Here is a 25,132-nt window from a genome sequence, read left to right as displayed (position 1 = left end):
ATTTTCCAAGCAAGAGTACTGGAGTGGGTTGCCATTGCCTTCTCCGAGGTCCTATTTGCAATATGAAATAGACACAGCCACAATCTCAATTTGCAACATCCTTAATCTCATGCCCCTTAAAATACATTTTTAGGTGGGAATAGTTATAATAAGCTGTTCCAATCATGTTAGTATTCATAAGGACATACTTTAACTTCCTCTGTGCGTAGACCCAGAAGGGAACATTTCTAGTGCGACAGGATATTGCATAAAGTAGTTGATGCCTTCGGAGAAGGCAAAAATGGCACCCCACTCCAGTACTTTTGCCTAGAAAATCCCATGGATGGAGGAGCCTGGTAGGCCGCAGTCCAGGGGGTCGCTAGGAGTCAGACACGACTGAGCAACTTCCCTTTCACTTTTCACTTTCATGCATTGGAGAAGGAAATGGCAACCCACTCCAGTGTTCTTGCCTGGAGAATCCCAGGGACAGGGGAGCCTGGTGGGCTTCCGCCTATGGGGTCACACAGAGTCGGACACGACTGAAGTGACTTAGCAGCAGCAGCAGCAGTTGATGCCTTGAAAATGAATCATTTCATAAAGTGGTGCTGTAAATATTTTTGTTTTGTGCATTTGGCAGAAAGAGTAACTTCAATTTAGAATCTGAGCTCAAAAGATTTAAAGACTCTAGCTATGAAGTAGGAATCAATAGAAACTCATGGGTGCAATCTCCAGAAGGTAAAATAGACTGGGTTGATGTGTGTGGCAAGAAAAGAGGTGCTATGTATGAGAAACTAGATATACTAATACTATGCCTTGTTTAGAAGGTTAAATTGTGCTGCACATTGTTTTCTATTTTAATGCAATAGTTTTAAAATCTGGGTTGAATGTCTTTGCAGGTCCACTGGGAGGGAAGTTGCTAGGTAGTTGGGACTTCAGGCCCAATACCACTATTTCAGGCAGAACAACCTAATCTGTTTTACATAAGCTTTCACTGAAGAAAGGATTCTATGGCTTTTTTTTCTTCTTCTTCTTTAAGGGTGACAGTTACTATTTTTTGCAACAGAAGTTGTAACATGTTAAGAAGAGATCAGTAGAGTTCAGAGTGAAGGAAGAAAAACAGCTGTTTAAGAATAGATGGTCATCTCGGTAGTCTTAGGATGGTAACTGCAGAAAGCTTCAGGCGACCTGGAGATGCACAGTGGCCAAACCTCACAGTGCGTGTGTGCATGCTACATTGCTTCAGTCGTGTCCAACTCTTTGCCATCCTATGGATGACAGCTGCCAGGTTCCTCTATCCATGGGATTCTCCAGGCAAGAATACTGGACTGGTTCCTTGCCCTCTTCCAGGCGATCTTCCTGACCCAAGGATCATCTGTGTCTCCTGCATTGGCAGGTGGGTTCTTTGCCACTAGCGCCACCAGGGAAGCCCAAACCTCAGGGAACTTTCAGGCAAATCCTCACCAAGAAGAAAATAACCGCGATGGACTGGTCGCACATGAACTTTGGGGCCCTACTTGATTGGAAGGAGGAGTTTAAAACTGCTTCTATTGAAGATGAAGGAAAACATACTATCCAAATCAAATAATTGGAGGAAGGGGGTGTGACTGAGACGAAAGAGGGCTAAGTCCTTCAGGCCTTCTCTTGGAACCAAAATGAGTGCACATGTGCAGATTTATGGAGACAATCATAAAGGGATTATGCAAGTCATATGACAAAAAGAGGCTGACAGCTGTGATGTCAGAGGCAATGAAATGCATGATGTTTCCTAAATGGGCCACGATTTTTCTGCCAATATTTTTTTCTCCATCGGAAACAATTTTCTTCCTTTTTCAATTAGCTAATCTCTACTTCTTCTTCCGTAACTCACTTCAAGCATCCTCTGGAAGGAGAAGCCCAATAAAATTAGAATAGATGGCCCTTCCTTTAAAAAAAAAAAAAATCTTAAAATTTCTATTAACTCATAGCCGATTAACAATGTGATCGTTTCAAGAGAACAGCGAAGGCATTCAGTAGAGGCCCTTCCTTGGGCTACAAACAGGATATTAATTCCCACCCATTTAAATACTAATTTACTTTTGTTCTCCCTCATTTTAGCTTCTTAAAGACAATGCACAACATCTAAATCTTCATTTCGAAAGTTTAACACAGTAAGAACCTAATAAATGTCTGTTGAATTAATAAATCCACAAGACCTATAATAAGATCCCTTCAAAGTTAATTCGGGTGGAATTCTTTTTGTAATTCTCCTGATTCAGATAAGTGTTTTAAAGAGGGAATAAAACACGCCCGTGATTAGGGAAGACAAGACAGAGGAAAGATGCAATATTTTGAGTTTGTGTGTGTGCGTGAAGAAAGTGAAGCAAAAGGGGATGAACTGTGTTTCGAGTAAGACATTAAGGGACTTGATTAAGGTGTCTCATCTAAAGTGACACATGTTAGCCACAACCAATATACAGGAATGCATGGGTTGGGGACAGGAGAGAAACGACACAAACAGACCCAAATTTTGGGACAGTGAAACAACGACCTTTATGTTGACTGGTAAGGCCTAGTGTCTTGAACGAAAGCTCTTTCGGAAAAATAGTCCAAGAACACCCAAGAAAATTATCATAAGACAACAGCGACTGCTAAGTTTTTCAGCAGGTTTTCAAAATTGCCTTCTGCCTTCTCCTGCTCTATAGTTTTGGGGAAATTAAACTTACCCTTGCTCAAATCAAAAAAAACATCTTAAAACACGTAAAACAAAACACCACCCTGCTTAAAATGCAAAGATGAGTCTTGGGCTGTGGGCTGCGGTGAGTCCCTTCCTGGGACGCTGCGGTGAACCCGACTCTCCAGTCTCCAGGTGGGTTCGATGGCACCGACGGCGCCGTGGGCGAGCAGAAACTCCCAGCCGCGGCGAGTTTCAGGAGCAAATTGCAAGCGGACTCCTGCCGCTGCTTGGGAGGGACTGCGTTCCGAGGCCCGGCGGAAGAGGTCGGAAGAGGCTGGCGCGACGAGACCCTAGCGCCAGCAGCCCCCTGCTCAACCTGGCCCGCAACCCGGAAGCAGAGGCGAGCCGCTCGGCGTGGCGGGGTTGCGGTTCCGGGTCGGGTCTCGCTGCAGCCCGCGCTCCGCTCACTGCCGCAGCGCCCCGCCCCCGCACTCCGGACCTGGGCAGGCGGTGGCCTCCCGGCAGTTCCCGGGGCCACATGGCTGAGGGGGACACAGGCAGCGACCAGAGGCAGGTGAGGCCCTGGCGGGGCGCCGACCTCCAGGCTCGGCTCGGCCTCGTCTCGCCGCCCCGGGCCTCCTCGGCCGAGGGGGCTTCTGCCCGGGGCCACCCCCGGTTTCGCCCGCACCGCCAGGGGCTGAGGCTGCGCCATTCGCTCAGCCGCGTCCCATTTTCCCGGCGCCTGAGCTCAGGCCATCTCTCGCGCTGGCGGCTCCCGGGCGTCGGCGCGCTGGGCCTGCCTTGGACGGTGCCATCGTCAACCATCAGCACGCGACTCAGCAGCGCCGGGCTGGAGGCAGAAACCAGGGTTCTGCTCCCCAGCCTGTCTCTGCCGGGTGACCTTGGAGTGTCCACTTAAGACCCCAGTTTCTGCGTTTGCAAAAGGGGCAATTACAACACGGACCCTGGAGTCCCCTGAGGACCCGTGGATCTAATGCTCTTGGGCTTGAGCTTACCCCCAGCGCGTGGCTCACGTGGGCGTTATTGAAGCTTTTCCTAATGGGCCCTAAAGACAAAATGAGATCATACAATGTTGGAAGTGTACGTTGCTCCTCATTTTTACTTTTAGATCCCGTTTTATTCTTAACCTGAAACCAAAAGTAATTTCTGAAACGTTTCGAGGATTTGATTACCAAAAACCCCAACAATCACCCAGCCTGGTGGCCAAATTCAAAACAAAACGAAGCAGGAGATAGGCAGTAGTAATATAAGGGCAAACATGATGGGTAGCAGTGGTCCAGGGGTTGGGGGGGGCGGGTGGGAGGGGTTACCTGTTAAAAAGAGAAGGCGGAGCAGAGAAGATACGTTTATCCTTTCACTTGTGAATCTCATACAGAGTATAGGAGTGCATATATATTTTGGCTCAGTAAGGTTGGGCCCGTCATTGCTATAGAGTCTGGTACCCAGGGAGTAGGACATTTTGACCCACTGCTGAGAACGTTTGGTGTCGTTCCTTTAGGGCTCCTTCACCCAAAATGGTTACGTTAAATGCAAATACCTTATAATAAGGAAGACTCAGAGTTTTTAGGGTAGTCAAAAAATTTTTGGCTTTTTCCCCTCATCAACCTGTTTCAGAATGAGGAAATTGAAGCAATGGCTGCTATATATGGCGAGGAATGGTGTGTCATTGATGACTGCGCCAAAATATTTTGTATTCGAATTAGCGACGATATAGATGACCCCAAGTGGACACTTTGCTTACAGGTATTTTTCTTCACCTACAGCCGTTTTCCAGTTACAGTATTGACTTTGTATTATTGACTACTGTTGTATTTCTCTAATTTTTCTTGTGTGAATTGTTCTGATCTGTCATTTCGTTGCTGACTTTTGTTAACGATTGATGATCTAAATGTATGGGTAGTTAGATCACTCTCCAGTAATGCTTTCATTGATAATATCGGTCTTTCCTATGCCAGTTATTGAAGTGTTCTTCATGTACCTTTGGCAGACTTGAGTTTCACTTCCTTTCATTATCTTCTCCATTTAATAGAGGAGGGTATAAACCTGGGAAGATGGCTAGCATTTTCTCAGAAAGAATAGATTAGTAATTTAGATGGTTCATAGAGTAGATAACTCATTTCTTTGTTAACTGGGAATCAGTTGTGGTTAGGATACATACAGGAAATGATCAGTTACAGCTTTGTGTTTAATGCTTATTCTTTGGTGACTGTCTGCACTTCCAACATAAAAGATGCCGAATTGAGTTTTTATCAGTATTCATTTTTATAGTAATACTGATTTCAAAAGAAACATGCATGGTTTTCTAATAACTGTTAGCTATTTAATAGTATTTGGTAGGATTTTTTTTTTTAATTTCTTAAAAACATCTGGAACATGTTATAATGCCACCCTCGTCATCCGGGGTTGGGGTATAACGACTCTATTTCAGTTTCCCTTTGTCTTTGTCCACCCCACTTTTTCTAAATTTAATTGCTTTTATACTTTCTCAGCAAATAATCTCCTTTAAAAGTTGGCATCATCTTAACAACATATTTATCCTAGAGAAGGGAATGGCAACCCACTCCAGTATTCTTGCCTGGAGAATTCCATGGACAGAGGAGCCTGGTGAGCTACAGTTAATGGGGTTGCAAAGAGTCGGACACAACTGAGCAACTAACTCTAACAACATATTTAAGGTGGAAGCATAAATGTGAGGAGGGAATTCGATTCTGAAATTTGATATAACAATGGTTTTGTGTCTTAGTTTGGCAAGTTAGAAATCTGTCTGGTGACTGGCTTTATAAGTGTTGTTGTTTTTGAACCACGATAAAATATAAGCAGGTTTGTTTTTAAACTGCTTTGTAGGTGATGCTACCAAATGAATACCCAGGTACAGCTCCACCTATTTATCAACTGAAGTAAGCTATATTTCTACATTTATATTTTTATAAAAAGTTTTACTTTGCAAAGATTGTACTGTACCCTGTGTTTAAATGTCAAAATGTATATAGAAATTAAAATTAGAGTTAATGTAGAGTATTAACATTTAAAAATTAAATTATGTAAAAACACACTGACATTTGCCACTTAGTATAAAAGAATCAAAGGATTCATAGGGGATAAAATTGCTACAGAATGTCATTAGAGATGGGGAAGGAAATCTTCCTCGTTAGACAATCTAGTAATCTAGAAACCTTGGTCTGTAGACTCACTCCTAACCTGTTTCCCTGAGTGTTTTAAAACCACAGCAGTAAAGTTTGCTATCACTCATGGTTCTGTAATTTTTCATTTTTATTCATTGAAAATGAAAGATATGCCTATAGAAAGCTTATAAACATAAGTGCTCTTTTCAGAGAAAGTTGATTTACAGTCATGTGGCAATTGACTTACTTGTTAGAGTTGTTTTTGGGGACATCAGTTAGAAAAAATTGGGAACTCTGGTTGTGTGGCAAATGCTGTGAATTTGGAAATATAGATTCTGGAACATATTCTGCCACTTAGGTAAACTTAGGCAGCTTTTATGATATCTTATGCACTCCATTTTTTAAACTATATTTTAATTGAATAATGATGGTGTTGGTGTCATCATGGTTTCCTAAGAGGACTAAATGAGTTAATGCAAATGAAAGCATTTTGGAACTGTATAGATTTATATAACATAAAATAATATTTTGATCAAAGTAGAAAAATTTTAAAACTTAAAATCAGTTTGTGATTAATCAGTATTTTTTCTTTGTGATATAAACACAGTCTTTGAGTAATCATCTTTATTTTGTTTTATTTAATCTTAGTGCTCCTTGGCTTAAAGGGCAAGAACGGGCAGATTTATCAAATAGCCTTGAGGAAATATACATGTAAGTAATAGATGATTAAAAACAATGCTATTAGTGATTCTGTTATGGGCTTTGTTGGAACTGTGATATATTAGGCCCTTTTGTAAACTTTATGTTAAGCTGTTTTTCCATTAACAAAAAGAATACAGTTGAAGAATCCTTGAAAGATTAGTTATATAGTTTTATATATACATTTGATATAAAATTCTATTTAGAAACAAAAATAAAAGTATTATTTAGACCTAATAGCTATAAAAACACTTAGCTAGCTGTGAAAGTAAATTCAGAGACACTGTTCTTATTTTGATATTTTCATAGGCTATGTTGAATGAAACTGGTAACAGCAGAATCCTAAGCATAACCATTCCTTAAACTACCATGTACTGTTAATGGTAATGTTCTTGTATTAGGCCATAGGACTGAGAGTCTATTGATAGTATACTGTATTTTTCACTCATTCATTCAGCAGATGCTACATAGCAGGTATTATACTAGATCCTGGATATATAGAATTAGTAGAAACAGAAATGGTCCCAGTTTTCATAGCATTTAGAATTTGCTGGTAGGGGAGATATTACTGATAACTCTGTAAAAATGAATGTCAAACTGCAGTTGTGATAAGTTCTATGAAAGAAGGATATTAATGTGTAGTGATGAGTTTGAAATAAGACCTGACCTAGTAGGAGGTGAGTGATGACTTGTTTGACTTAAGAGCTGAGTTACTTAAATGAAAAGAACTCCAGTGAAAGACCACAGCACGTGGAGAGGCTCTGTGTCAAGGAGTTTGGAACATATGAAGACACAAAATAATGGTGGTATAAGGAGGGGGTGTTGGAAAAGGGAGCATGGTGGGAAAGGAAGCAGTGAGGTGAGCAGGGGAAGTTATGGAGAGTTCTGTAGGCTGTGTGGAGTGTCTGTCTTTGTCCTGAGACCTGTGGGAAGCTCAGAAGAGCCGAGAAGTACTATGATTTGTGGTGAGACTTTCATTTTGAAAACCCCGTTCTGTGTCCAGGTAGAGAACTGACTGGAAGCGGGCAACTAGATTTGGGGTATCAATCAGGAGGCTGGTGCAATAGTCCAGAGAAGGTGTTTCTGTGATTCGGGTGAATTGTATTGAGATATATTAATTTAGTACAACAAATAATGTTCTGGAATATCAGCTTTACTGTAATCCAGGAACTGGTAAGAGTTGTCTTACGCGTTCTAGGTGGCCTCCCCACCTGGCACAGTGAGAAAACCCACATTGTGTCTATCAGATCAGATCAGTCGCTCAGTCGTGTCTGACTCTTGCGACCCCATGAATTGCAGCACGCCAGGCCTCCCTGTCCATCACCAACTCCCAGAATTCACTCAGACTCACGTCCATCGAGTCAGTGATGCTGTCCAGCCATCTCATCCTCTGTCGTCCCCTTCTCCTCCTGCCCCCAATCCCTCCCAGCATCAGAGTCTTTTCCAGTGAGTCAACTCTTCGCATGAGGTGGCCAAAGTACTGGAGCTTCAGCTTTAGCATCATTCCTTCCAAAGAAATCCCAGGGCTGATCTCCTTCAGAATGGACTGGTTGGATCTCCTTGCAGTCCAAGGGACTCTCAAGAGTCTTCTCCAACACCACAGTTCAAAAGCATCAATTCTTCAGCACTCAGCTTTCTTCACAGTCCAACTCTCACATCCGTACATGACCACTGGAAAAACCATAGCCTTGACTAGACGGACCTTTGTTGGCAAAGTAATGTTTCTGCTTTTGAATATACTATCTAGGTTAGTCATAACTTTCCTTCCAAGGAGTAAGTGTCTTTTAATTTCATGGCTGCATTCACCATCTGCAGTGATTTTGGAGCCCAGAAAAATAAAGTCTGACACTGTTTCCACTGTTTCCCCATCTATTTCCCATGAAGTGATGGGACCGGATGCCATGGTCTTCATTTTCTGAATGTTGAGCTTTAAGCCAACTTTTTCACTCTCCACTTTCACTTTCATCAAAAGGCTTTTGAGTTCCTCTTCACTTTCTGCCATAAGGGTGGTGTCATCTGCATATCTGAGGTTATTGGTATTTCTCGCGGCAATCTTGATTCCAGCTTGTGTTTCTTCCAGTCCAGCGTTTCTCATGATGTACTCTACATGTAAGTTAAATAAACAGGGTGACAGTATACAGCCTTGACGAACTCCTTTTCCTATTTGGAACCAGTCTGTCCAGTTCTAACTGTTGCTTCCTGATCTGCATACAAATTTCTCAAGAGGCAGGTCAGGTGGTCTGGTATTCCCATCTCTTTCAGAGTTTTCCACAGTTTCTTGTGATCCACACAGTCAAAGGCTTTGGCATAGTCAATAAAGCAGAAATAGATGTTTTTCTGGAACTCTCTTGCTTTTTCCATGATCCATCGGATGTTGGCAATTTGATCTCTGGTTCCTCTGCCTTTTCTAAAACCAGCTTGAACATCAGGAAGTTCACAGTTCACATATTGCTGAAGCCTGGCTTGGAGAATTTTGAGCATTACTTTACTAGCGTGTGAGATGAGTGCAATTGTGTGGTCGTTTGAGCATTCTTTGGCATTGCCTCTCTGGGATTGGAATGAAAACTGACCTTTTCCAGTCCTGTGGCCACTGCTGAGTTTTCCAAATTTGCTTTGTGTCTATACCAGGGTTCTTTTCCTCACAGAATATTAAATTTAAAAATGCTAAGTCTTCATGGAATTGATTCTGTTGGTTCCTACCAAGAGGAAGTGTGGTCTTCCTTGAGTCCCTAGGTTTACATTTGACTCAAGAAGTAACCTTGAACTGGAGATATCAACGGGAGATGCTCCCATTTAGTGATTCCATCATCCTCAGAATATAGATATTACATGTTTTCTGTCCATGATCTTACTGGCCATTCCAACTTTTGTGCCCCCAGCAAACTTCGTTCTGTAATCTTTTATTTATGCCTATTTACCAATGTACCCCCTAAAGTAGAATAAGATAAATAACACTGCAGATTTGCTCAGCAAGGATGTCATAATTGTACATCTTATGGTCAATTTTCAGTTCTTATCTTATTTGGCCTCTGTAACTTTTGGTGGTGTTGAACACTTCCTCTTCTTGGAAAATCTTCCCACACTTGCCTTCCGTCCTGTTAGTCATATTCATCAGTGAGATTTTTCTCCTATTTTGCACAGTGTCATGCACTCTGAAATGGCTTTCCATCTGCCTTTTTTTCTACCCCGAAGTGCCCCCTTTATTAAGAGATACCCTCCTATAGGGCACAACTTGCTGTTCTCCTTAGCTAGTTCTCTTGAGCTATTAGAGAATTAGGAAGGATCAGAAATAACAAAGCAGTTTGTTCTGAAGATAGGATATGGTTCGTCCCATCTTGTTTATTAAAAGCACTTGAAAATAACCCTAGTCCAGTAGTATTCTTTTCACACATGTGGTCTAGGTAGAAATGTAGATTGTGTTTTTAAAAGTTTTGTGTGACAACTTTTAATGATATATTCCCATAAAATCCCAGCAAGGGGCAACAAGTGAAATGCTATTGGTCATTGAAAAGTAAACATTTAAAATGTGTAAATATAGTTCTTAATGTTTATAGTTTCATTATGTTCTAAATATTGTAACATTATCAAGATCTTCATATTTATTTAGAATCATTTTGACTGCTGAAATATTTTTTTGCCTAGATAAGAACGTGAACTATGTTTTCTTTTATGCAAGGAAGGAAGAAGTCTGAAAGCTAACAGTCTTGTCCAGTAAACATTTTATAAGTTTTTCTATTTGCTAGCACTCTTGTTAGGAGTTTGGAGTTTAAACATTTAGACAGATGTATACCAATGCATTATAGTGACGTAATTGCTGAGCGGTTTGGACCAAGTGCTATTCCTTTTAGAGGTCTCTGGGAATGTGGTGAGGTTGTAAAGGAGGGTTCCATTGTGAAGGTGACCTTTGGGTGTGGTGCTTGGCAGATAATCAGAAAGGGAGAGATTTTCAGATAGAAGGAACTGCAGAGTTCAACAAATAGTCTGATATGCTGGGGATAGGAATTGATAGGTGTAAGAAGAATCTGTTACCTGGGGTAAGGAGCTTGGACATTATCTTGTAGGCTCCAGGCATTTTAGGCAGGGGAATGATGTAATCAGATCCATGTGGCAGTGTGGAGGGTGGGCAATGAAGAGTCTGAAGGAAGGGACTCCATCAGAGCAGCAGTCAATAACTAGAAGGGAGACAGGGGAGATCTTTACTGAGGCAACAAGAATGTAGGGGAGAAGAATGGTCAGTTAGAGGAATACTGAAGAGCATAAACTAGTATTTGGTGATTGGGTAGATGTAGAGTTATTTGCTTATTATACCTTATTTTTGTTTAAACATTTTGCATTTTAAACATGAATATTTTGAATATATGAAAATAATGATTTTTATAAAACAAAAGGTAAATGACAGATTTAAAAAAATATTTCAAACATTATACCACTTGGTATTAACAGAAAAATGAAAAAGATTAAACATTTTTAAAATTTGAATTTATGATAGTTCATTTCAACAATATTTACTTTTAAATCCAAGAAAATGATTAATTTCCCACAGCTCTTCACAGTATGGTGTATCACATGAAGTCTTAGATTTGGAACCTAGAGAATGAGGCTTGTCAAAGCAGAAAGTGCACCAAACCAAGTTAAACAGGCGAGGAATATTCTCTTCAAGACTATTGTAACAGGGGAGAGACAGAACTCAGTCTGAACTCAACTGGCTGAAACAAAAGGCAGCAGGGTTTTGAGGGCTGGGATAAGCTGTGCTAAGCTGTAGAAAAGCACAGGGGAATGCTGGGGGAGGTTGATCAGAGAGTGTCCAGCACATTAAGTTACTTCCTGAGTTTGCAAGAGTGTTTCTCCATGGTCAGGCCATCTGTCTGTGCAGATCGTGGCTCATCAGTAGTTAAGATGCTCCTTCTAACAGAGACTCGGCAACAGGGCATTCTCTTCCTCTATGACTGCATTTCAGAAGAATGGCTCCCAGGTCCCTGAGAAAGATACTTCTTGGTTCTAAAGCTGACATAGCTTCTAAAAATATACCCATAATTCCAAAGGAGCAAAAGAAGAATTCATGACAGGTTCTCTAAAGAAAATGCTGAAATGCAAAAAAGCAAAATGGCTGTCTGGGGAGGCCTTACAAATAGCTGTGAAAAGAAGAGAAGCAAAAAGCAAAGGAGAAAAGGAAAGATATAAACATCTGAATGCAGAGTTCCAAAGAATAGCAAGAAGAGATAAAGCCTTCTTCAGCGATCAATGCAAAGAAATAGAGGAAAACAACAGAATGGAAAAGACTAGGGATCTCTTCAAGAAAATCAGAGATACCAAAGGAACATTTCATGCAAAGATGAGGTCGATAAAGGACAGAAATGGTATGGACCTAACAGAAGCAGAAGATATTAAGAAGAGATGGCAAGAATACACGGAAGAACTGTACAAAAAAGATCTTCACGACCCAGATAATCACGATGGTGTGATCACTGACCTAGAGCCAGACATCCTGGAATGTGAAGTCAAGTGGGCCTTAGAAAGCATCACTATGAACAAAGCTAGTGGAGATGATGGAATTCCAGTTGAGCTATTCCAAATCCTGAAAGATGATGCTGTAAAAGTGCTGCACTCAATATGCCAGCAAATTTGGAAAACTCAGCAGTGGCCACAGGACTGGAAAAGGTCAGTTTTCATTCCAATCCCGAAGAAAGGCAATGCCAAAGAATGCTCAAACTACCGCACAATTGCACTCATCTCACACGCTAGTAAAGTAATGCTCAAAATTCTCCAAGCCAGGCTTGAGCAATACATGAACCGTGAACTTCCTGATATTCAAGCTGGTTTTAGAAAAGGCAGAGGAACGAGAGATCAAATTGCCAACATCCGCTGGATCATTGAAAAAGCAAGAGAGTTCCAGAAAAACATCTATTTCTGCTTTATTGACTATGCCAAAGCCTTTGACTGTGTGGATCACAATAAAATGTGGAAAATTCTGAAAGAGATGGGAATACCAGACCCCCTGATCTGCCTCTTGAGAAATTTGTATGCAGATCAGGAAGCAACAGTTAGAACTGGACATGGAACAACAGACTGGTTCCAAATAGGAAAAGGAGTATGTCAAGGCTGTATATTGTCACCCTGTTTATTTAACTTATATGTAGAGTACATCATGAGAAACGCTGGACTGGAAGAAACACAAGCTGGAATCAAGATTGCCGCGAGAAATACCAATAACCTCAGATATGCAGATGATACCACCCTTATGGCAGAAAGTGAAGAGGAACTCAAAAGCCTTTTGATGAAAGTGAAAGTGGAGAGTGAAAAAGTTGGCTTAAAGCTCAACATTCAGAAAATGAAGATCATGGCATCCGGTCCCACCACTTCATGGGAAATAGATGAGGAAACAGTGGAAACAGTGTCAGACTTTATTTTTCTGGGCTCCAAAATCACTGCAGGTGGTGACTGCAGCCATGAAATTAAAAGACGTTTACTCCTTGGAAGGAAAGTATGTCCAACCTAGATAGCATATTCAGAAGCAGAGACATTACTTTGCCAAAAAAGGTCCGTCTAATCAAGGCTATGGTTTTTCCTGTGGTTATGTATGGATGTGAGAGTTGGACTGTGAAGGAGGCTGAGCGCCGAAGAATTGATGCTTTTGAACTGTGGTGTTGGAGAAGACTCTTGAGAGTCCCTTGGACTGCAAGGAGATCCAACCAGTCCATTCTGAAGGAGATCAGCCCTGGGATTTCTTTGGAAGGAATGATGCTAAAGCTGAAGCTCCAGTACTTTGGCCACCTCATGCGAAGAGTTGACTCACTGGAAAAGACTCTGATGCTGGGAGGGATTGGGGGCAGGAGGAGAAGGGGACGACAGAGGATGAGATGGCTGGATGGCATCACTGACTCGATGGATGTGAGTCTGAGTGAACTCCAGGAGTTGGTGATGGATAGGGAGGCCTGGCATGCTGCAATTCATGGGGTCGCAAAGAGTCGGATACGACTGAGCGACTGATCTGATCTGATCTCTAAAGAAAATGCTCTAAGAACAGAGAGGTCAGGGCCTAGAGTCAGGAAGCTGTGCCTGTCTGAAGTTTAATCAGGGTGATGTTAAGGGTGTCTTGGGCAGGCTTCTGGGGTCAGTTTTTGAAATAATGCAACCTCTTTCTCATCTGTAAAATGAGGATAATAGAATAATATCATTGTGAGGATTAAGTGACATAATTCATGTGATACATTTTAGCACTGTATAGTAGCAGCTCTCCTTTTTGTTCTTGTCAGAAGAGTCATCTCATCAAGTTTTGTCATTTTTAAAATGAGATGATGGAAACTCAGATCGAGTGAATTGTCTGAGGTTATGCAACTTTGTAGTACATTTTAATGAATATCTTTACCCTTAAATAACAAATATACATACTGGAGAATTAAAGGTATGAAAATTAGAGCCACAGGTCAAATGAGAGTCACAAGTAACTTGACTTGGTTTTGATCGTTCTGAACTGGATTATAGTTATTTAAGTATAGTTAATCACAGTTATGTCTCGACTAAAATAGCACTTTTTAATCCAAGTTGATCTTTTATTCAATTTGAAACAAATTTGTTCTAGACTTTTTATATTTAGCTACTATACCACAACAGTTTCATAAATTAAAAGCTTAGCATCTCACCATATAATGAGTATTCTCAGATTTTGCACCGATTTTTAGGATTCATCAAACTTCCTCCAGGACCACTGCGATGCAGGAAAAGAAGGGCACAGGAGGGAGGACTCGAGCTTTTGTCTGTTTTAATTTGTTTTTGGTTCTGTGAGAAATTTCATTACAGTGAAGGTGAAAGTTTGAAAACCACCAAATCCTAGTCTGCATTTAAAAGATCTGAATAATCAACTCTTCTTTTAAAAAAGGGGGGGTTACAAACTACAGTCGTGAGAGAAAACACAAAAAAGCAGGAGCAGTGACACCACACAAACCACCACCATCAGTGATAGAATTGGAGGTTCAAGGGAAAGAATTTTCATTTTCTTCAGGAAACCTTTCACATCTACTACAACTTCCTTAAACTGGATTTCAGTAAATCTAGTTAAATACTGGGGACAAAGGAAACAGTCAATAAATGATGTTAGATGGAGTGCTGTTGAATATTTTTCTTCAGGAAGCCATGGGCTAGAGGAGAGGAAATTTGGAGTTAAGGTTTAATGTCTTCTTCTTATTAGGAAAAATTAGTTATTAACTGCAGAAATTCTTCCAGGGCATTTTCCACTGTCCCTTCCCCCAAAAGTCCCCTAACAAAAATAACAAATCTGAATGTGAATATATATTCACAGAGAGATGATTTTCCTGTCTCAAAGGGGGCTGTAAAGATTAAGTGGAGTAACCAAGCATTTTCTACATCTTACATATGGTAGGTGTTCAATAAACACTAGATATTAGTGCTGCTCCTTTTGGTGGTGATGATGATGTGATGAATTCAATAGAATGGTGTTAGGAGATGGAGGGAATTACATAGAAAAGCATACAGTTTTAAGAACAATAATTGCAAGCACTGACAGGGGACCCAGTTTTCTCATTCACTGCTACACCCTCAGGGTTGCACATAGTGCTTGGTGTAAAGGCGAGGCCCTTACAGATCTGTTGAGTGAATTAAGACAGGTCCACTTGAAAAGAGACTGCTTTTGTAAAGTAAGACAAGATGCTGTAAATCTGTTTTGTAGGTGGGGAAACTGAGGCAGTTCAAGTGTCTTGCTTGCCTAAGGGCACAGCTGCTTGCTAGGAGAGCAAAGTGATGTGGGCGACCTGAGCTCTGGAGTAAGTCTGCATTCCCATTCTCGCTCTGGACTTCTTACTGCTTATAAGACTGTCTTAGGCAAGTTAATTGATCTCTCCAGGTCTGCTTTCTCATCTGTACAATGGGAAAATAAGGCCTAGTCTGTTAGAAAATTATGAGCATTAAATGTGTTGCTATATCAATATATAATGTACTTTGAGCTTAGTATATATTCAATACATTTTACCTTTCTCTATTTTATGGAGGAGAGAGGAAGGGAGTAGGAATTGTTTAAAAGCAACTCAACCAACGTTCTTAATTTTTAAAACTTTTCCAGTTGACTTTTGCCCTCTCTAAATAAGACAGGTTGCCAAAGAGCACAGAGGATCGTTTTAGTGCTCAGGGATTATGGGTGGAATGGGAGTGTTTGAGGGTACAAAATTATTTGAAAACAGTGTTGTTTTCTTCTGTATGCTTGTTTTGAAAGCTTCCTTTGGGTGCTGATGAGTGGTGATAAAGAGAGATAATGGTTTCAAGAGCAACTGTTAGAGGAAGGGGTAAGGTGTTATGAAGTAGTTTGGTGAGTTCCTTAAACACACATATTAACACATCTAAAATTAGTATCATTCCCTAAAAAATAGACACTTGGGCCTTTATTTTATTGCTGTTGCCATCATTTAACATAACTCTGTGGAAATGAACTATGACTTCTTTTTCTCAGTGAGCCTTTGAGATGGACTCAATTATCTGATGCAGCCAGACAGCTCTTTGGAACCGAAGTGAATTTGGGCAATAGAATATTATATCAAAAACAAAATAAGAATCTAAAGCTTTAAATTGCTTGTCTTTTAGTCTTGTAAATTGGCTTTCTTGGGGAGTTTCTAAAATGCTTTGTATTCTTAATTGTTGAAATAAGTATACAAAATAAGTGGTGTGAAATTGTTCAAAAAGTTGAGGAAAGCAAGCAGTGACTGGGCATCAGCACTACAGTTATATTCACTGACAGAAACAAAGTCATATTTATGTCTATCTTAATTCCGTTCAAGTTCAGAAATTCTCTTTCCCCTCTTTGGTTGTAGCTCTTCTACTTATTTTAAGTAAGCAATATTAATTTGGGAGCCATTTGGGATTTTTAATATTGATATATTAAATATTCATCTACAAATGTTAGTAAATCTCATGTTTTTATAAATTTCCTTTTAAAAGGCATGGCTAGGGAATTCCCTGGTGGTCCAGTGGTTAAGATTTGGAGCTATCACTACAAGGGCCTGGGTTCAGTCCCTGGTTGGGGAACTAAGATCTCACAAACTGCGCAGCAAGGCAGAAAAAAAAAACACATGGCTAGAGATAATTTAATTTCTTAGATTATAAATATGTCTGTATTATCTTGAATTTGAGAAAGAATTTTTTTAATAACAATTTTTCCCCTGAATTTTGTTTAGCCAGAATATTGGTGAAAGTATTCTTTACTTGTGGGTGGAGAAAATAAGAGATGTCCTGATACAAAAATCTCAGATGACAGAACCAGGTATGTTTGAAAAACGTTATCATTGCTCTTTTAATTTACAGTAATTAAATTTTCATGTATATGTTCTCACTGGAACTTTTAATATAAAGATCTATATGCTGTTTTATGGTTTTACATGATAAAATATATTCTCTGAAAAGTTCTTTACTCATGTAAATATGGTTATTTCTTTCAATAAGGTGCAGCCTCTTTGGTTTCAGATTACAATAAGCTCTTACAGAGATAGAATTTTATGGTTAAAGAACTTTGCTCAAAAACCTTTGCTTTCTATGGCAATATTAACCATGTAACATTCTTCATGCATTATTGATATAAGTTAGACATTAGCTTCAAATGAGTGTTGCTGCTGCTGCTAAGTTGCGGCAGTCGTGTTTGACTGTGTGCGACCCCATAGATGGCAGCCCACCAGGCTCCCCCGTCCCTGGGATTCTCCAGGCAAGAACACTGGAGTGGGTTGCCATTTCCTCCTCCAGTGCATGAAAGTGAAAAGTGAAAGTGACGTCGCTCAGTCGTGTCCTACTCTTAGTGACCCCATGGACTATAGCCTACCAGGCTCCTCCATCCATGGGATTTTCCAGGAAGAGTACTGGAGTGGGGTGCCTTATGTTTATAGAAAAAGAACTTTGGAAAACATGACCAATATTTAGGGTATAAAAAGTAACTTTGAAAATTGATTTTTAAATCGAGATAGAATTCATATACTATGATCATTCACCTTTTAAAATGTATATTCAGTGGTTTTTAGTAAATTCCAAAGTTGTGCAGCCATCGCCACTATCTAATTTCAGAACATTTGACAATTAATATTTTGCTTTATTATTATTCTTTTGTTGAATCATAGGTACATAACAGCATAGAAGTTTCTTATGTTTTCTGTTTACTTTGCTAGTCTTTGCTCCAGTTACTACAAAAGACTTTACTTTTGTAAATTACTAAGTATGATTTTATTTCCAAATAGACTTTTATTGTTATACTGATAGAATTGTTTTCAGTTTGGGGAGAAGAAGGATTAAAGAACAACAATTCAATAGTCTGTTTACTAATTTTTAGAAGGTTATTTACAGGAAACCAATTATTGAGGATTCCCTTACCAAAATCAGTATACATTTGAAGTTGATAGAAATATGTATTTTTTCAGAGCATTTTACAATTTTTCTATAGAAGCAAGTATTTTTACTGCTTCCATTAAAATCAAAGGGATAAATGGTCTGAAGATATTCCGATCATGGGACAGTATTTTTTGAAGTGTTTTCCTTGACTTTTTATGCTTCATGTTCTGATTTTGTGGCATTTCAGGGCATCTGAGAAGAGTGGTCTCAAAATCAGTTTTTGCCAATTCCACCACTCTAGAATGTGGGATACTTGCAAAAGTGTTATGTATACTAGTAGAAATGTAGAACTCCAATACTTTGGAATCACTCACCTCTTAGGAAGGTTTTTAAATTGTTGATTTTAATATGGTATTTTCCCTTTCCCACCTATATCTATAACTTAGTTTTGCCACACTTCAGTTTTTTGAGTTACTGATTTAGGTTGTATAATTTATAATTTTTCAAAATTTTCTTCAGAATTTTTTAATAAAAAATTTTCTAGACTTCATATTAAAAGGAAGTGATCAGGATATCTCATGAGAATTTTCTTCTCCAGGGCACCCACTTGACAAGTAATTCATTTTTATTTTACTACTAATCTTCAGTATGTATTTATTCTTTATTATTTTAATTTTTCTACTATGGAAATATTAAATCTTGAAGTAGTTATTTACAACTGTTAAAAAATTCTGAACTAATTTTAGACTTACAGAAAAGTTGCAAAAATAGTAGAAATAACTGCTGTATCCCTCACTCTGCTTCCTTGAGTAACATCTTATATAACCATAGTATAATTATCAAGAACAGAAAGCAAGCATTGGTAAATATAATATAATAATATTTTCACTAGTGTTCTTTCTGCTGTTCTCAGATCTGGTCCAGGATTCTTTGTTGCATTTTTTCTCCTTACTTCCCTTTAATCTATAAGAGTTCTCCATTCTTTCTTTCACTTTTATGACCTTTCGTGACCTTGAGTTTGTCCACTGTTTTCTCATGACTGGAGTAAGACTAGGCATTTTGGCAAAAATACCACAGAAATGATACTGTGTCCTGCATAGTGTATGTACTATATCAAGGAGCTAATGATATCGATACGCTTCATTACTGGTGATATTTACCTTGATCCCTTGGTTAAGGGGGTACCTGCTAAATGACTCCACTATAAAGTTACTATATTAATCAAGTTTCCCAGAGGAACAGACCAATAAAATGTGTGTGTCTTATGTATGTATGTATGTGTGTGTGGATGTATCTATGTATTGGGTTGGTCAAAAAGTTTGTTTGGGGTTTCCATAAGATGTGATAGAAAAACCTGAGTGAACTTTTTGGCCAACTCAACATTTATAGAGAGAGGTGAGGGGAAGGAAAGGTTGGGGACAGAGGGAGAGGTTGATTGATTTTAAGGAATTGGCTCACAAAATTATGGAGGCTTGAAAGTCCAAAATCTGCAAGGCAGGCTGACAGCCTGGAGACGTAGAGAAGAAATGATCCTGAAACTCAAGGCTGTGAGAGTTGTATGTTGGCAGAATTCCCTCCTTGTCTGGGGAGGTCAGTCCTTTTTAAGACCTTACGTGAAAAAAAAAAAAAAAAAGACCTTAACTGGTTGAGTCTCACTTGCATTGTGGAGAGCAATCTGCTTTACGCAAAGTCAACTGATTTGAATGTAGATTCCATCTAAGAAATACCTTTGCAGAAATACGTAGAACAGTGTTTGACCAAGTATCTGTGTACCATGGTCTATCTAGGTTGTCATATCAAATTATCACAGTTGATAAGTCTCTTGGGAGAGATACTTTGAGGCTGTGCTAATACCCTATTTGTCTTCAAACTTTCATCCCTCCACCCCCTGATTTTAGTATCTATTAGTGTATCTTACCAACAATATTTATAAACAATATAGTGTTGTAACAATATGGTGATTCTCACTTCTTTCTTTCCTTCTTGGTATGGTTAATTGGAATTGTATTGTGAGAACAAGATGTCTCTTCTCCACATTTATTTATTTACATTAGAATGAACTCATTTTATTTAGTGAGCTAAAATTCCATACTGTCATTATTTTGTTGCTCAAATTGTTCCAGATTTGGCCTTTCAGAATGCTTGCAGGTGGGCTCCTGTGTTCTTTTTATAAGCTCCCATCTTTTTCTGAACATTCCTTTACTCGCTGCAATCACAAGATGTCCCAGCCCATCTTACGTCTTACATTTTCCTTGTCCCAACCTGGAGACAACCACTTGTAGGAACACTGGTTGATTCTGTTGAAGACTAATGTTTAGAGATCAAGACTCAAAGTTTTTTAAGTGTCATTTCTTACTGTCGTATGATCACTCATAATGTCTCATACCCACATAGGCCCAAACGTAAAGAAGAAAACTGAAGAGGAAGACGTTGAATGTGAAGATGATCTTGTTTTAGCATGTCAACCAGAAAATCAAGTTAAAACTTTGGATTTTGATGTCAGTGAAAATCGAACAGGTATAGTGAATGTTACTAGTTTATTTTGAGGACAGTAGTGATGTGGCTTCCCTGGTAGATCAACTGGTAAAGAATCCACCTGCAATGCAGGAGACCTCGATTCGATTCCTGGGTTGGGAAAATATCCTGGAGAAAGGATAGGATACCCACTCCAGTATCCTTGGGCTTCCCTGGTGGCCCAGATGGTAAAGAATCCACCTGCGATGCAGGAGACCTGGGTTCAGTCCCTAGGTTGGGAAGATCGCCTGGAGGAGGGCGTGGCAACGCACCCTTGTGTTCTTACCTGGAGAATCCCCGTGGACAGAGGAGCCTGGCGTGCTTACGGTCCATGGGGTCACAAGAGTCAGACACAGCTGAGTGACTCAGCACAGCACAGGGTGGTAGCACTATGATTTGTTTTTGGAATGGTATAGAGATTTAGTAAACTGTTACCTTTTAAGGAATTCTTATTAATTTACAGAGAACTGGGTTATATTTTTCCTGCCTCTTGGTCATTTTGGTGTTTCCTAAGTCTATCAGAATAGTGAGGACAAAAATAGAAATTTAGTTTTTCTTTCTTTTTTTTTTTGCTATTAGAGTTTTGAATTAGTGATGGGAGAAATTGAAACTAAGAAAGCTATGTTAATGTTTTCAATTCATACCCTGTTTTTGTATTTTTAAAATCTTAGATCTACTGATGGCTCAGAGTTAAATTTTAGTCTGTGCTAACAAATATAAATACAGTAATTGAAGGTGCAACCACTGAACTAAAGCTAATGAAATGCCTTTAAGATTTTAGTTTTTGCTCCAATTTATTCCATAATCGAGTAGCATTCAACTTATGAATAGGTTGCTGTGGTAAATAAGCTCTGTGTTTCTATCAGAAAGTATGTTCCATTTTAGTATTTTAAAATTTTGAATGATATCGTCAGTTCCTCAAGTGTCTTACAAAACCATGATAGACCAGAGAGGATGTTCATTTTCTTTGAAGATAGGGAGTTTCCTCTGCTATCATATAGTACCTTTTAAATAGTGAATGGAAATTTAAAGTTCTTGCATACTGTCCTAAAATTAGTGGAAGAGAGAGGACAAAGAAGTGAATGAGTAGGGGAAGAAGACCCAGGATACCTGCCCCTGCTTCACTCTGAGTAGCTCCCATTTTTATTCATTTACATATTTGTGGATTTGGCATAGGATTTCTTTAGAGAAAGAAGATTCACTATTAAAAAGAATGAAAATCAAAGTCATAATAAATCACATCCAGTTCGTATTGACCTTAGTAGTGTACCAGTACAGTGGTCACAATCTTTTCAAAAAGAGAACACAACTTCGGGGAAGGTCAAACATCCTCCATAAACCTGGCTTCTTATCCTAGTCCTGCCGTAAACCAGAGCGGTGATTTGAGGCAAGTTATTTAAAATGCTCCAGAAATATTTTTATATGAATTAGTTGAAGTATTTCATCACTTGTAAGGTAAACTGGCTTGTAGAAATAGAAAAAAATTAATTGTTCTTAAGCTTGTTTAAAGGGCAGAATAACTGGAAATTAAGTACTCAATGGAATACCAATATGGTGTACTATTGATATATTGAATTCAATCCTATGAAGTCAGAACGGTTTTATTAACAGAAGGTACTATATTACAGCTGTACAAAGTGAAGTCATAGGTTTCCTAACCCAGAGGTCCATCAACAGTAAAATAAATAAATACTCCTTGTTAGCTGATCTTTTTGGTCTCAGGACTCCCTTATACTCTTAAAAGTTAGATATTCTGCCAACTTATACTATTGAAACAGTCCAGGATTTGTGTGCCAACCTGCCATTTTCACTGGGTGACCACTTAGCAGGTGAGAAGCATTTATAAGTCAAGTAGTTTTATCTTAATGTAGGATATATTGGGGGAACGTTTTACTTAAAATTGTAATTTAATAGACAACCAGTATTGGTTATTTGAGTTGATTGGCCATGTAATTTACATCTCTTTCCTAACTCCCTCCACTATACCATTTACCAGTTTTTCAGTATTTGTATGTAAGAATTTTAAAAAGTAACATAATTCTTTACATTTATAGAAATAGAAGAATTACCTCCAATTGATCATGGCATTCCTATTACAGACCGAAGAAGTACTTTTCAGGCACACTTGGCTCCAGTAGTTTGTCCCAAACAGGTAAATTTACTGTGTCCAGTTCACTTTGATGTTGTTTTACCAAAGTAATTCAAGCAGATGGTTTTGCAATAATATATTTGTTTTTGCTTTTAATTTTCATTCAAGATAAAAATTATTTGCTGATTTTTCTACCCCCAAATTATTGGGAATCATGGAATATTTATGATGACTGCTTTCAAAATTATATGCAGACTCTGATTAGGGCTTAACTAACGGATTTTCAAAGAAGAAAAAACTATTCTGGTGGTACAGAAAATTATGATGCTTTCAGTTCAGTTCAGTCGCTCAGTCATGTCCGACTCTTTGCGACCCCATGAATCGCAGCACGCCAGGCCTCCCTGTCCATCACCAGCTCCCGGAGTTCACTCAAACTCATGTGCATCGAGCGGTGATGCCATCTAGCCATCTTATCCTCTGTCGTCCCCTTCTCCTCCTGCCCCCAATCCCTCCCAGCATCAGAGTCTTTTCCAATGAGTCAACTCTTCGCATGAGGTGGCCAAAGTACTGGAGTTTCAGCTTTAGCATCATTCCTTCCAAAGAAATCCCAGGGCTAATCTCCTTCAGAGTAGACTGGTTGGATCTCCTTGCAGTCCAAGGGACTCTCAAGAGTCTTCTCCAACACCACAGTTCAAAAGCATCAATTCTTTGGCGTTCAGCCTTCTTCACAGTCCAACTCTCACATCCATACATGACCACAGGAAAAACCATAGCCTTGACTAGCCGGACCTTTGTTGGCAAAGTAATGTCTCTGCTTTTCAGTATGCTATCTAGGTTGGTCATAACTTTCCTTCCAAGGAGTAAGCGTCTTTTAATTTCATGGCTACAGTCACCATCTGCAGTGATTTTGGAGCCCAGAAAAATAAAGTCTGACACTGTTTCCACTGTTTCCCCATCTATTTCCCATGAAGTGGTGGGACTGGATGCCATGATCTTCGTTTTCTGAATGTTGAGCTTTAAGCCAACTTTTTCACTCTCCACTTTCACTTTCATCAAGAGGCTTTTTAGTTCCTCTTCACTTTCTGCCATGAGGGTGGTGTCATCTGCATATCTGAGGTTATTGATATTTCTCCCGGCAATCTTGATTCCAGCTTGTGCTTCTTCTAGCCCAGCATTTCTCATGATGTACTCTGCATATAAGTTAAATAAGCAGGGAGACAATATACAGCCTTAACGTACTCCTTTTGTTATTTGGAACCAGTCTGTTGTTCCATGTCCAGTTCTAACTGTTGCTTCCTGACCTGCATACAAATTTCTCAAGAGGCTTACTCACTTGTTAAAAAATCATTTGTCTAAAAAAAAAAAAAAATCATTTGTCACATCACATGGGAGTTCTGTAAAACCTGGCCTGATTTGTTGTTACCCAAGTAGGGGGACAGTAGACAGACTGGTTGACCCCAGTCTTTCCAACCTGAATTCCTTTTCCTTTCAGCTTTCTGATTTTAGGTGACCTGATAGCCACCAAAGGATATCATTAGGGAAACTTTTCAGTCAAAAATGGTATTCATAGTTCTATGTCTTTCTCAATCTCTTCAGCAGAATTGTTTTCTTCTTCCTTGCTGCTATAATCTACCCTAAACTTTATGAATGTAAGAGACAATTTCAGTATACCTATGAAGTTAAATTAACCAGAGAAGTCTTAGAATAAGCATCAGTCTTCTTCCCTTTGGTCTCTCCAAGTTCTTCTAAAGCCCTATGTATAGGAATATAATTTTTTGCACCAGGTTGCCTTTTAATTCTCTGTTAGTCTCTGGAAGAGGAAGTTCTTTTCTTCATTAATTTGTGATCGGGATAAGAGCTTCTGGCGCAAGCTTCTGAGCTGTTCTCTCAGAAACCCTGTTTTTCCCTTGGCCATTACTTATAATCTTGTTGCTAGAGTCCTTAGACATTCTATTCTGAATCTCTTCATCCTGGATCCCTTTTCCATTTCTGATTATAGTCACTTAGACTTACAGGATCATAATTTGTGAGAGCTGAAATAAATCTTAGAGGTCAGTGTCTACTTACTTTACTAATCAGGAATCTGAGTCTGAGAAACACAAAACTGCATTATTTCTGATCCAAATTGGTCTCCCCCCGTCTCTAACTCAGTCTTCCCTACCTCCAGTTTCATCCGTGCCTCTTGCCAACTGCTTTTCTGGAAGATCTGACCACGTGTCAGATACTCTTCCCCCACATACTCAATAATCTTTGCTGATTTCCTTTGGCTACAAGGAGAAATTCAAACACGTTATACAAGTCACTTCGTGATATGATCCTGCTTTAATCATCTGATACATCTGTTACATTCATACTCTAAAGGCAGAGCTACATAAAACTGTTGGTCACTTTCTGAACCTTTCTCTTTTATGTCCCTGCTTAGGTTACCAGGATACCTACCTAAATTGGAATTTCAGATAAACATTATTGCATAGGTCATACTTAAAATAAAACTATTGTGGTTTATCTAAAGTTCCATTTCAACTAAGTGAGAGTCACTCAGTCATGTCTGACTCTTTGTGACCCCATGGACTATGTAGTCCAGGGATTTCTCCAGGCCAAAATACTGGAGTGGGTAGCCTTTCCCTTCTTAAGGGGATCTTCCCAACCCAGGAATTGAACCCGGGTCTCCTGCATTGCAGGCGGATTCTTTACCAGCTGAGCCACAGGGAAGCCCAAGGATACTGAAGTGAGTAGCCTATC

General features: G+C 39.3%; 1 protein-coding gene across 9 annotated transcripts in view; it reads left to right on the top strand.

The window, feature by feature from the left end:
* Positions 1-3,057: 3,057 nt before the first annotated feature.
* Positions 3,058-25,132, top strand: part of IMPACT (impact RWD domain protein) — a 31,910-nt gene continuing 9,835 nt past the window's right edge. For 2 of the 9 annotated variants that reach the window (XR_003508424.1, XM_027525765.1), the window contains exons 1-7: positions 3,059-3,206; positions 4,268-4,396; positions 5,498-5,550; positions 6,424-6,486; positions 16,653-16,738; positions 20,182-20,304; positions 22,356-22,453. Coding sequence is in view for 7 of the 9 variants with exons in the window: in XM_027525765.1 (XP_027381566.1) it covers positions 3,171-3,206; positions 4,268-4,396; positions 5,498-5,550; positions 6,424-6,486; positions 16,653-16,738; positions 20,182-20,304; positions 22,356-22,453 (588 nt within the window). In the remaining 2 variants the exon portion in view is untranslated. Of the gene's footprint in view, positions 3,734-4,267; positions 4,397-5,497; positions 5,551-6,423; positions 6,487-16,652; positions 16,739-20,181; positions 20,305-22,355; positions 22,454-25,132 lie in introns of those variants that run through there. The other 7 variants (XR_003508423.1, XM_027525766.1, XM_027525768.1 and 4 more) reach the window with 6 other exon arrangements.

Source organism: Bos indicus x Bos taurus, chromosome 24 (genome assembly GCF_003369695.1).
Source record: "Bos indicus x Bos taurus breed Angus x Brahman F1 hybrid chromosome 24, Bos_hybrid_MaternalHap_v2.0, whole genome shotgun sequence".
NCBI lineage: Eukaryota > Metazoa > Chordata > Mammalia > Artiodactyla > Bovidae > Bos > Bos indicus x Bos taurus.
This window is presented reverse-complemented; position numbering and strand designations above follow the sequence as displayed.